The 13,886-nt window shown below is 43.1% G+C and overlaps 1 protein-coding gene across 7 annotated transcripts in view; it reads left to right on the top strand.

Annotated features, from left to right (window-relative positions):
• dlg1b (discs large MAGUK scaffold protein 1b) overlaps window positions 1-13,886 on the top strand; it is a 73,677-nt gene that overhangs the window by 1,280 nt on the left and 58,511 nt on the right. For all 7 annotated transcript variants that reach the window (XM_061083945.1, XM_061083944.1, XM_061083943.1 and 4 more), the window contains exons 2-3: window positions 549-680; window positions 7,155-7,318. In XM_061083945.1, coding sequence (XP_060939928.1) covers window positions 549-680; window positions 7,155-7,318 — 296 coding nt within the window. The remainder of the gene's footprint in view (window positions 1-548; window positions 681-7,154; window positions 7,319-13,886) is intronic.

Genomic DNA, 13,886 nt, shown 5'->3' with positions numbered 1-13,886 from the left:
GAATAAAATAAAAAATATTGAGGTAGAAAGAATAAAAACAGAAACACAAGATAAATAGGTAGATAAGGTGCAGTGGCAAGATGATGGTAATAGTACTGATGATATGATGGTAATGTTATTGTTAGACAGTATATAAAAATAGTACAGTATATATAGTATATAATATAACATAATATATATTTATATAGGATAGTAATTATACCAATACCAATATCTATATACATGTATAAATGTACATATGTATGTATATTTGTGTGTGGATGCATGTGCATTGTTTGTTTTGTGTTTTGTGTAGTTTGTTCCGCAGCAGATCCGATGCTCCTCCTCCTCTCAACCTAAACTGCCTGTTACATTTCATTCCCTAGTTTGTGTTTGCACTTCACAGAGTGTGTTTGTTGTGTTACGTGCACACACTGGGGTCAGGCCAGGGTTCCATCACAGCGGTTCCTGCTGCACAGAGCCGAGGTCTCAGATCAGTTCTCTTGAGGATGAACGGACGCCGGCTGGGTTGTGTCTCACCTCTGCTGCTTCCTCCTCCTGTGGTCCAGATGCCCAGCGGGCGCTGCTGCTGCTGGAGGAGTACCGGGCCAAGCTGAACCACACCGAGGACCGGCAGCTCCGACTCTCCATCCAGAGGGTCATCGACATCTTCCAGAGCAACCTGTTCCAGGCTCTCATAGGTACGCCTCTCTGTTTCCCCAGGGTCACCCCCGTCTGCCAGGGTCTGAACGTCTCATCAGGTTCTAACGGAACAGAAACTAGTAAATAAATAAGTCAGGAAAAGATTTGACAAACAAGAACTCGTCTGTGTTTACGCCACCGAGTCCAGAATCAGGTGGATCTATATGTGGAGTAGAATCAGATCAAAGTCTGATTAGAAACACAAATCGATATATTTGTGATGATGTAGTATGATCCGGTTCAGTGGCGGTATATCTTTTTACATTTTTATAAAGTACATATGAGTGGTCTCCGTATGAACTGCAGGACGACCGGGTTGAAGTGTTGTGTGGCTGCAGGTTATTAAAAGTCAACAGCAGAGTTTTATCTTTAATTTCGATTGGGATGCATCAGGTCGTGGATTGGTGCGGCCAAAATCTCAGACTCCTGTTTCAGTTCTCAGATATGTGTGGATTAACCCTCACACCTCTGATGTGGAGTAAACTGCTGAAGACCTTCTATCAAAGGTCAAAGTGTTTCCTGGCGACCGCTCGGATCCTTGTAGATCTGCAGGAGAGAGTCCGGCCTCATGGCTGCAGCCGTCCTCGTGCTCATCTGCTCCGTGTGCGTCTTCACAGCCGGGCGAGAGGTCATCAAGTCCATCGATGTGTTTGTGTGATTGTCCGAGGGCGAGGGTTGAGTACGCAGCCGGAGCACACGGCTGCAGCAGCAACATCTGGAGGAGAAGAACCTGGAAGGGTCCCGAGTTATTCAGAATCCTGATTCTCTGATGGAATGGCTCCTGATTTAAATCATCACTCTGCTACTGTACGACGTTATAACTTGGACGATTTCTAGTTGTACACGCTTAACGGTCAAAAAAAGTTTGTTTGCAGTTTTCTCAGTTTCTTTGTGGAAATATGAAAATGTGCCAAAGAAATGCAGATTCTTTCAAATCTCCATGTTTTTGAAAGTAGCTTAAGTTCAGAGACGATCACTGTGACTCTGTGAGCGACCTGCAGGATAATAATATAATAATAAACAGAGCTGATGTTTGACTGCTGGTTTTTCAGAAACCTCAGGTAAAACATTCTGTAAAAGAGAATCCTGGATCTGAATCCAGGATCCAGGACTGAAGGTTGGTTTCTGTCTTCACAGAGTCACATGAGTTCATGAGCGTACACTTCCTGTGTGGAGCTGAGACGTATTCTCTTCTTTGGAGGAGTTAATAGAGGAATAGAAGTCGCCCTGCAGGTTTCCAGCTGAAGTTGTGTGTGTGGCGTTCTGGCAGCAGCTTCAGGATCTGGGCAAACAGAGACGCTGCTGCAGGGTTAACGGCCCGAACGGGAATGTGGTTAGATCTGTGTGAGGTTCCCAGGGCTGACTCCCTGAGAGTCGGTCCACACTGAGACGTTTGAGTTTTAGAACGTTTTGGAATCAAAACCAGAGGTTTAGCTCCATAACAGTAGTTCTCTCAATCCACACTAACACCTGAGAACATACATCACATAACATTCTGCAGGTGGTTGCTTAGCTACAGACTGAGGCTTCATCCACATGTTGCATCAACTCTTCTGCGGATCCGTCTGACGTCCACAGAACTCTGGAGTTTCCCAGTGAAACAGGGAAGTGTGTGAACGCTGGTCACGTGATCGTCTGAAACCCTGAGGCTGCGTCTGAGTCTGGACGAGCAGAACCTGAGATGTTTGGAAATAACAAGGAGACGCTCACAGCCTCCTGCTGATTGGTTCTTTTCAGTCATGACGTAGCCTTCACTGATTGGTCAGGCTCATGTCACATGACCTCCTTCCAGAAGCAAAGCACCAGCAGCGGCCTCAGAGTAGAAGAGAAGATGGAGAATCAAAGTGTTCCTGACCTGTTGTCTCTGCTAACAGCTGCTGCTCATGAAGCAGCCGTGAACATGTGGAGGAGACCAGATGTTATTCTGTCCACACGTGCGTGCTCGTGTACGTTAGCGGTCATGTGACTTGTGTTTTCACGTGTTACTGTGGACAGGGATTGGAGTTGATGCGGAGCCGAAGCGCTCGTGTGTTCAGATTCCTGTCGATTGAAAACGTGGTGGTGTGGTCGTAGCCTAAATCTGTGAGTCAGCTGACTCGGGTTCGTGGAAGGACTCTGCTGGTTCCTGCTGGTTCTGCCTCCACCTCCGGTTCCTGCTCTTAGCATCTGCATCATTAATGGATGAGTGGGAATCGTCAGTGTGAACTCAGTGGCCTCCTTCCTGCACCCTTCGTCTTCCTCTTCGTCTTCCTCTTCCTCTTCCTCTGTCCGTCAGTCAACAGTCAGTGACAGTGAGAATAGAACATGAGCTGAATATATCAACAGTTAATAGAAGCTACATATGAGTTAATGATCATTTTCATTGACAACCTGCAGATAATCAATAATTACTCAATTAAATATTTGATATAATATATATCAGTACAAAGTGCGATTAATCTTAACGTAACATCATTTGTTATTTTTTAAATATTTTTTTTATGCATCTACTCCCGTGACACCTGGTGGCCGGAGGAGTAACATTTTCAGTTTGTCCATCCGTTCTCATTCTGGTTAACAAGAAATCTCACAAACATTTTGACCAAATTTCTTCAAATTAGCATCAAACTTTCAGTTGAACTCAAAGATGGATTGATATGATTTTGGTGGTTAAAGATCAGAGGTCACTGCGACCTCATAAAAATACGTTTAGTCTTTATTATAACAGAACTTTTATTTAACTTATTCATCACTGAACTTTAGTGTAAACAGAACTTTGTTGTAACTTTGTAACTATCTTTGACCACAACCCTTCTTAGACACCTTGTCTTCTTCTGCAGTGGTTTAAACGTAGCGTCTCTTCTCCTTCATCCCATCAGATCGGGAGGGAAACAAACCCGATCCGGCTTCGACTCCTGATCTTAAATAATAATTCATGTATTGACTCTGCGTTGTGTTTTTTATTCAGCATGCAGTCTCCCTCTGTGTGTTTGTCACGCTCACCCTGACGTCCCAGCATCTGATGAAAAATAGATTTCTGCTGCACAGTTTCCAATCTGCCAAACCCCCCAAAAAGAGATGTCTGCAGCCGGCCGAGCACGGTGTAATCCCTCCGTGGACATGACGATTACCCCCCCGTCCATAATCCTCCACCATTTACAGCACGAGAGCCGTGTGCTGCAGTTCCTCTGTCCATTCTTTGAGTTCCCACTGGCCTGATTCCCCTCAGAGAAGCAGATGGCGTCCGTCGCCTGGTTTCCATCTGATGAACCACCTTCAGTCCAACTCATTGGATCCTGTTCAGCTGATTGTGCTTCAAAGATGAGAAGTGAAGCAGCAGCTTCTGACTCGTGTGACTGAACTCTTCATGGTGTTCACACTGGGGTATCTGGAGTTGTTTCAGTTCAAAACTAACACACGTTCAAGTAGTTAAGATTTGATATTTTACAGTTAAACCAGAAATGTTGGTTTAAATAAATACATATAAACAGAAAAATATATAGAACTTTGCAAAAATAAACACATTTTCTATGTAAAAATAAATGTATACCATTACAGATTTCCAGTTTACTGGGACGTAAAACAGAAAAACACAGAAACATTTAGAACATTTTGTAGCAGAAGTCAAGACCTCTGTCTTTCACCTCATCTTATTGTTCGCCAATCATGAGGTCATAACGTTTTGTGTGGTGGAGCCAGAGAGGGGGGGCAGAGAAATTTCGTAGTTCAAATTATTTATGGAGAGTTAAGAAACATTTAGCTCATGCTTCTATATTTAGAATCTTAAGAATCACTATGTTTTGTGTTTTGATGAGAAAGATTTTTGTATTTTATGAATTTCTAACAATTTGCATAATTTTATAATTTATTATGATTTATTGACTTATAGAACTTTAAGCTGTGCTTGTACAGATTTTAGAGACATGAAGCATTTGTAGATTCTTTAGGAAATTACATCACAGGAATTAAAATACCAACATATGCACAGGAGGAACATTTCTTAACAGAAACAACCTTAATTGCTACTGATGAATATAAAAATGTGAGTCTTCTGAAGTGTTGGCAGGGAATAAAAAGTGTGTCCAGGTTGTGTAGACGCTTGTTGGTCCAGACTGTGGGACGGTGGAACATGCGACTCTAACTCGGGACACAGCTCGCTGCTTTCACTGTAAAACGATCTCTTCACAGTCTCCCACTATTCCACAGAGGCGGCTTTTTATTAGACATCAATACAGCGCAGTGTTTAAGGGCGTCCCTGGAGGACGCTCAGACTAACGGCCGAGAAACCCGCTGCACCACGACAACAAGCCGCCAGCGTCTGGAGAGTTGCCGCCTGGCGGAGACTGTTCCTGTCTCTGCTGCTTAAATCTGTCTGAAGAGAAAAGCACAAGTACTCAGTTTGAACAACTTTAACAGTCAAAAGGACTAATAACTGAAACAAGGAACAGAATAACAAGTAGACATCAGTGCAGTAAGTGGACCACCAGCGACCAGCAGGCTTTGATATCCACACACTGCTGAATTAACACAACCACTGTGAAGAGAGAGAGAGAAACAAACCTTGCAACCAGTTTGGAAACAAAGAAGGAAGTTGGTATTTTTAGGTCTGACATCAGCTTCTGTACGATGTTGATATGTGGAGCTATTTTCAGCCAACAGAAGAAATTACATAACACCTGATGATTTCAGTGAAAAGTCAAATCTTAGTTTTCAGGGTTTCAGTGTTTGTCTTGTTAAAGTTAAATAACCTGGTTGAGGAAACTCACAGGATCTGAAGGAGGGTTTTCATGTCTCCAAGGCAGCGCCACCTAGTGGCTGCATTATGTTTTCAGGTTGTCGGTCCGTCAGTCACAGATTAACTGATTCGATTTTGGAGGTCAAAGGTCACTGACATCATATGGGTCTGTTAAAAACTGTGTGGACTGACACTGCACTGGTTGGTGGAGACAAACAACCAAAGGGTTAGTGGAGCAGCTCCATGTGCCACGGCTGAGGCCTGTGAAGGCTTTTATTGTGAAAGAGCTGCGCAGCAGGAAGTCGTTCACAGCACCAGGAGAAGTGGACTGAGTTCTCCTTCACACCTGAAAGGGATCAGTGACTCTATATAAAGACCCTCAGTGAGTGTATATAAGTTTCTGACGGACTCAGGGGTCAGACGTTGAGGTCGCTCGCTGCAGTGAGGTCATCGAGCTGGTGAAGTGCTGATCTGATGGTTTATGGGGAAACCTCTGTGCCGTGCGGCCGGCGGTCACCGATCCAAAGAAAGACTCGGTTATTTCTGTAAGGCCTCTTCAGAATCGTGCGTCCTAAAATAACACGTGAAGTTGGACGTGGCTTCTGCCTGAAGGCTTTTTATAACGTCAGCCTCATGTAAACAGACTGTCGCCTGCAGGGAGAGACTCCGGATATCAATCAGTTCATCTGTCAATCAGTTCATCTGTCAATCAGTTCATCTGTCAATCAATCAGTTCATCTGTCAATCAATCAGTTCATCTGTCAATCAATCAGTTCATCTGTCAATCAATCAGTTCTTCTGTCAATCAATCGGTTCATCTGTCAATCAATCAGTTCATCAATCAATCAGTTCATCTGTCAATCAATCAGTTCATCTGTCAATCAATCAGTTCATCTGTCAATCAGAGTTCATTGTCTTCAGACCTCATGTTAATGATGCTGCTCGTAGCTGATTATACTCTGATCCAGACAGTGAATTAATAGCTGTTATTCATTATTATGTATATATATGTATATTACACATTATAGTCGTACATATTTAATGTGTATGTTAAATATGTTTTAAGAAAAAAGAGTGAAAGAACCATGTTTTCACTGAAGCTGATTAACTTCTTCACTTTTCAACAGTTTCCTCCGTCTGTTGTTGTTTTAAGTCATTTTTTACACCAGTTCTTAGTTTTTACAGTTTCCTTCTTAAAACCATAACTCTCTGAAAACAAACAGGAGATTGTTGTTTGTGTGATCCTGTTTAAATCGTTCTAAAATATTAATTATAAAAGCTTTAAGTAACATTAGTTATTTTTGTACTGGAAAGTTGCAGTGGAACCAGAGAGCAGCAGAGAAAAATGTTCATAGTTCAAATAACTTATGGAGATTTAAAAAAAGAAGATATAGTTGAAATTTTATAATTTACAGTTTGACCATGAACTTTATTATAAAAACTATAAATGCAAATATTAAATAAACAATTATTTTGATACAAAATAAAGTAGATCTTTTTCTAGTAGTCTATTGTGTAAAATACAAGTCGTCATATCATCAAACTTCACTGATGCTTCTGTGAAAGACTCAGCAGCTTATTTATTATCGACCTATTGATGGAGCATCAGAGTGAATCTGAAGTTTAATACTAATATTAGTCAGTTGTGGAGGAATTATTCAACACCTTATTTCCTGCATTCAAGATGAATGCTAAAATATAGTTAGCTGATGGAACATGTTAGCTGAGTGAAGTTAAATGTCTGATTCTCTCCTCTCAGATATCCAGGAGTTTTACGAAGTGACCTTATTGGACAGTCAGCGATGGGCAGAGTCTTCCAAGGGGGCGGACCCCATGGCGCCCGTCAACCTGTGGGACTTCTCCAGCCTTCAAAGCACCACAGTGACCTCGGACACTCTGCCCAGCCTTAGTACCAGCATCGAGGTAAGAGCAACGCCGACCTGCCCAGCGTCGGGCAGAGGGCTGAACCTCCGTCTCCCTACGTCCTGTTCAGTGATGTGGTTTGATGGATTCTCACTAAACTGAGTGTTGAGCTGGTTTCTAGTTGTGTCTAAACCGGTCCTTCACTTAGAAACAGAAACACCCTCAGTAAAAATAGAGAATATTAAAAATAGATCACACTCTGGAAAACGTCACAGGATGGTTTTGTTTGTTTGATATGAACTGCTTCAGTCGTCTGTGAGAAGCGGACCAGAGCCACAGCCTTTTATTCTGGAGCTTTTATCAAAACAGGAAGTGTGTCAAACTACTTGATTACACAAAATAAAGACGCCTGCGACAGGTCCAGAGGAAACAAACTGACACATGGTGAGTTTAGTTTGGTTCAGTCTGACTCCGGAGCAGCTCCGGTGAAAAGCTATTAACGGGACCGAGGGTCGTCTGTCGGCCTCCCAGTGAAATATACTGGACTGTTGAGAGTGTAATGTAACATCCGCTGGTAACCATAGTAACACACAGGCATCAGGAGCTGGAGGTTAACCTGTCGTGGTCAAAGTGAGGATTTATTCACTGACTGTGACAAACCGGCGTCGTTCTGCTGCATCGGAGCGGAGGTCGATTTCTGATCTGAAGCTTCCTTTGATCATCTACGTGGGCGGAGTCTACCTATAATTGACTCTGATTGGTTTATAGATGGCGTTTGACACGGGTGGTAGTCTTTCTATTTGAATAGAGGAAATGATGGAAGCTTCTTTTGGTTTCCATGGTAACATCATGATGGTATTATTAGCAGCATCAGAGCCTTCAGGTGCAGTACTCTACAGTACTACAGTACTCTACAATACTACAGTACTCCAGAGTACTCCACAGTACTCCACAGTACTACAGTACTCCCCACTTGTTCAAATGAACAGAGTGAGCTTCACTCAGTAGAGTTCACACCTTCACTCCCTTAAATTCCAACTCTCTGCTCCCAATCACCAAACTCACAGACTTCCCTTCTCCATAGTCAGATTTGTTTCATTTGGATGAAAACAACCGGTTTCCACTGTAATTTGAACATAATCTGATGTTCACACAACTCCAACTCTGTTCAAACAGTTGAGAATTATAAGTTTATCATTTGCTGCTGCAGCTGTAGTTAACATGGAGTCTTCAGAACGCTGATGTGGAGCTTTCAGTTCTTGGTGATCTGTGACTGGAATGTCTTCATGTAAAGGTCTCAGATGTAGAGGCAGTGATTACATGAGAGGAACAAAACTGCAGCTCAGCAGAAGTAAAGACTGAGATGATGAAATCAAACAAAGCGATCCTTGGTCTGTGAGCAGGATGAAGACCAGTTCTGTCGACAAGCTTCTTTGGTTTCTCTCTAATCCCTTGTTTTCATAACAGTTTATGGGATGAGCCAGAAATTGGAGAATAATCCAGGAAATGTCATTTTTTTCTTCCTGGTATGAAATTGAATTTAAATCTGGAGTTGATGGAAGAGCAGCAGTTACCAGCACAGACTCTTCACTGTGAAGCTCAAGTCACATCTCGGTTCTTACAAACTGTGGAGCCAGAGTCGGTGGCAACCAGGTCCCGCCCACACCCCCTCCACCAATCAGGTGTCTCAGCTGTCAATCATCACGTCTCAGCATGGTGTCGTACCATCTCCATGTCCCATCTGCCGACATGGAGGAGGCAGGTGTTATGACTTCTACTACAGCCAGCCACCAGGGGGCGATCCAGATGATTTGGATTGACTATTGCAGGCTGTCGCGTCGTCCATGTTTATTTACAGTCTCAGTTGGAGGTAATAATGTTTCATATGAGATGTAGTGAATTATAAAAGGACTAAGAAAATAAATGTGGGTGAGAAAGTGTGGATGGCCGAGCCGGACCGATAGGTCCAGGTTTGGAGAAACACTTTAAAGTGGTATTCGGCTTCAGTCTCCTGTTGTCACGGTACCACAACTTTTGTTTAGATACGATACCGAACCCCTAACCCTCTTAGTTTGTAATCATGCATGTAGGCTGGATTATTGTAGAGATCTAGATCATAACTTAAAAATGTAACATGTTATTAAAACTTTTACGGTACCGTATTTCATGACTTTATATTTACAAACAATACACCTCCTTTGCGTGTGTGAACTTTGACCTGCGACCTTCGCTTCACAGTTGCGTATGTGTGACCGAACCCTGGTCCGGTTCTACAGGGAGACTCACTCTAACTCTTAGAGGTTTATTCTGTTGTATATTGTATCAGGTCTGAAACTACTAGAAAAGACTTGAGCCGAGCCGTGTTGTCTGATGAGGTTCTGACGTCTGCATGTTGAACTGAGTTGATGAGTTTTCTTTCAGCCGCCCGGCTCCAACCCTCACACATCAGATCCACTTTGAGCCTGGTGTGTTGTTTTTGCATTGAATGCCTTCTTCTTCTTTCCTCTCTCTGATTGTAAACTCACGGGCGCTCGTAGGACTGCCCCCTTCTTAATGAAATCCTGCACACGCTGGCGCAGGCCAAGCGCTCGCCTGGCCGCGACGCACAAGTAAGTACCGGACGCCTGCTGTTGGCTGGGGGGGGGGGGTGTGGGTGTCGTCCACATTCGCCGCATGACCCATCCCTCATGTGCTTTGTCCGGACCATCGGAGGGGCGGGACTCTGGGTCCAGGGTCAGGGGTCATGGTCGCTCAGATGGCCTCAAGGTGTCGCTGTAGGTCGTCTGAATCCGACCAAAGTAAAACCAGAGAAGAAATGTTGATGACAACTTTTCATACATAGATACATTATCCAGTTTTATCTTCCACAGATAATCTCCAGTGAATGAAACCTATCTCTTTGAGACCTGGTGAACATTTCCAATTCAGAGTTTGGTTCTGTCCCGTCTCACTGCTCAGCAGGATTTCCTCTCTGGTTTTACGTCACTGTTTGAGTCCTGAAGCAGCTCAGCGACATGTTGAGGTGGTTTGTGTGGGTCCAGGTCTGTGTGGGTCCAGGTCTGTGTGGGTCCAGGTCTGTGTGGGTCCGGGGCCGTGGGGGGGTCGTTGTGCTTCATTCGTTCTGGTTCATGTGGTCGGGTCCGAACAGTACACCTCCTGTCCTCAGAGCTTCACCATGTGGAAGAGTATCACAGCACAAATTGAGAAGAAAGTTGATTAAAAGTTCTTCAATTTCAAATATTAAAGATGTTTAATCTTAAATTTATTTTTAATCATTCACAACATTTTGGAAACTGCTCTTCAGACTTTATCACTGAAGAAATAATACAATTTCAAAACATGAATAAACTAATAACAAGGAGAGAGTCAGTGAGCAACTAAATTTAAACCTTTGATGGTGCCGATGATTTTCAGTGTTATTCGTGTGTGCACCATTAGTTTATTATTATTTTATTTTTTATAAAACCAGCCATATGTAGATTATAACACATTAAAAAATATGTAAAATAAATATAGTAAAATAGAAAAAGTATCAAAGCATAAATAAAATAAATAGAAATAGAAAAACTATGAAAATATAAAGAAGGTAGAAAGATAAGAAAAATAAATAAAAAAAATTATTTATTTATTTAAATAAAAAAAGTTTAAAATAGAAATGTAAATAAAAAATACATAATTGAAAAAAATCTAAGAAATGTTCAGAATATAAATAAATCTTAAAGTTTCAACATGTAAAAAAATAAATAAAACGTGACAAGATAAATCGAAACGAATTCCAGATTTGAAATAAAAAATACATATTGATTAAATTAAATTCATTCTTATTGATCCTCTACTCAGTAATTCTTTTTTATCATTTGTTTAACCTATTCAATGACAAGATTTTGTAATGTGAAATGATAAAACATGGACCATCAACACCTCAGTTGGTCAGAGTCAGTCATGTTGAGAGCAGCGCGTCGTATCACTGGAATATCTTCAGTGTGACTCGGAGGGACTGGAGCTGTACTGAGGTTCAGGACCTGGTGGTGGTGGTGGATGTGGATTTCAGTTCTGCTTCATGTGCAAGTTACAGTCGTGCGGAGGTTCCTGTGTGTGTTCTTCATGTGTGCATCAGCCATCCTCACATGTTCATGTCTTAAGGTGTTCAGATCAAATAAAGAAGTTGTGATATCAGGACAGTGCAACTCAGACAGATCAGCTCAAAATAATTTAATTTAAAATCTGATACTTTTTTATAAAACTCTGGTGCTTTCTTGTCTTATAAGTTCATTAAAGATCTGATTCATGGCTGCCATTGTGGCTTCCAATCTCAATCATTAAAACTGTTTTTAATATCATCAAATAACTGATTCAAACCAAACTGATCAATAACAGTTGAACAAACATCAGAGAGATAAGAACGACCTGAAATGACAGAAACATTTTTGACAAACATTTATTTAACGACTACTCAGATTTTTTGGTTTGCTCCATGTCCCATCTGCTGACATGGAGCAGGTTAATGACCTGTACTGCAGTCAGCCACCAGGGGGCGATGACAATGTTTTGGCCTCACTTCCGGAAGCCGTCACATTGTTCATCTTTATTTACAACCTGTGGTATGAAGTCATCGGAGAACTCTGCTGATGAGCTCAGACGAGGATCTGACGACAGATTCAGACGATAGAAGATAGTGAAAAGAGGAAAAACAAAGACCCTGATTATCTCAAAGTATGAATCATAAAGGTCGTACAGTCCGTATCTGTTTCAGATATTTTAGTTCAGAGTTACGAGCAGTTGTTAGAAACAAGTTTGTATTAAAATGAAGAAGCTGTGTGTTTCCAATCACTCTGACCCACTTCCTTAATTTGAGGAAAATCTAATTTATCAGATTCTGTCATTGTAGACTTCACTTCCTGTGGCACATTAAAGGGGGCGTGTCTTATGATGGTGACACACATGGAGGGGGGGCGAGGAGCTTCTAACACGGGACACCAATGTCTCTGGTGACAAAGTGCTGACACTCACACGATGAAGACACAGACGAAGATGTGAAGAGAGTTCGTGGTGATCAGAGCTGAAGGTGTCATGATCACATGACCTCTGCAGCAGAGGTAACAGGTCACTTCCTGTGTGTGTCTGCCCCCCCGGCTGCTCCACCTGAACCATGAGGAGGATCTGATGCTGAACGAGTCGGTGAGGAAACCTGTGAAACACAAACTCTGGATCTGATTCTCTGGATCTGATCTGGAGCTCAGGTCTGGAAGCAGCTTCAGAGACGGCCATGGCTGCTGTGAGGAACTTTCTCTACTGTGCTCGAACAGATTTAACCTTCAACGTGTCGTCGCCCTCTGGGACATGAAGTTACCACATGTTATATGTGCGTGTGTATGTGTGTGCGTGCTCTGGAGGAAGACACAAGCCAAGAGGAGCACCCGAGCGTGTTAAACAAACACACACAGCCGGCTGTCAGCAGACTGCAGGGAGGGGAGGAGAACAGAAGGAGAGGTTAGACAGGAGGAGGAACAGAGAGGATGCTGGGAAGGCGTGGGCCGGCTGCTCGGATGAAAACAGAGGAGGAGGGAACCTGAGTCTTTGTTCAGCTTTCTGTCTGGACACGGAGACTTTGGACTTTTCAGTCGGAGAAAATACGATTGACATTACTTTCCGTATCATCTTCCCACGGCTGCAGTGAGCTGAGGCTGCAGACGTCGTGTTCTCATGATCCATATTTCACATCAGGCTCAAGAATAAACTGATCAGACTTGGTGGTCAAAGGTCAGGGGTCACCGTGACCTCACAAAGCACGTTATCTCCAGAACCCAGCCCTGGCAAGACAGCGAGGGTCGGTCAACCTGACGCAGTGAGAGGAATTAATATGTATTTTTATACCTGTGCACCGGCTACTTTTGATGCATACAAGGTTCTAGTTTCCTGTTGTAAACTAGTTAAACAGTGCGTTTGGTTACCATAGTTACCAGGTTGATGCTGAGGTCATGTGATTAAAGGTGAAATGTGCTGGTATCCTCAGTCGGGTGTGAATCTTCCTCAGAGCAGTTTGGTGATTTGCTTCTTGGCCTGTTCCTCCGCTGCCCAGCAGGGGGCTTTGTTTTGTTGAGGGCTCTGACGCACTCCGCTCTGTTTGTGATCGTGGCGAATGTTGTCGGGGACAGGAAGCGTTTGGCGTCTTGATGGACTTCCCATCTTTCCCACAGAGAGCAGATCACAGAGCTGCAGCTTCCTCTCCCTGCGCTCGCACCACTTTCCCCTGAGCTGTCGTACGGGAGCAGCAGCTTCTCGTGCTGATTGTCTCCACTTTGTTCTGGTCTGTGACAAAGTGTGAATTTATTTTACCTTTACTCTGTTTAACCCTTTGACCTCTTCAGTAGAACTCTCCCTCGACTTTCTGCTGCAAAGAGAATATATGTTTTAACTAGGGCTACGTTGTAGCACTTGCGGGCCCGAGCACCTGCACGTTGAAGCCTGTTGCAGTCGGGGGAGAGAGCGGTCGATGACCAAGCGCACGTCTCCGCGTTGGATGCGTATACCTGTCTGTGGCAAGGATAAAAGCTTCACTTCCTGTAGCCACCAGGGGGCGCTGGGATTTCAAGTCATAATTTCTGTGTAGATGTCATCAGGCTGGGAC

The sequence above is a fragment of the Limanda limanda genome, chromosome 13 (genome assembly GCF_963576545.1).
Source record: "Limanda limanda chromosome 13, fLimLim1.1, whole genome shotgun sequence".
NCBI classification, from domain to species: domain Eukaryota; kingdom Metazoa; phylum Chordata; class Actinopteri; order Pleuronectiformes; family Pleuronectidae; genus Limanda; species Limanda limanda.
This window is presented reverse-complemented; position numbering and strand designations above follow the sequence as displayed.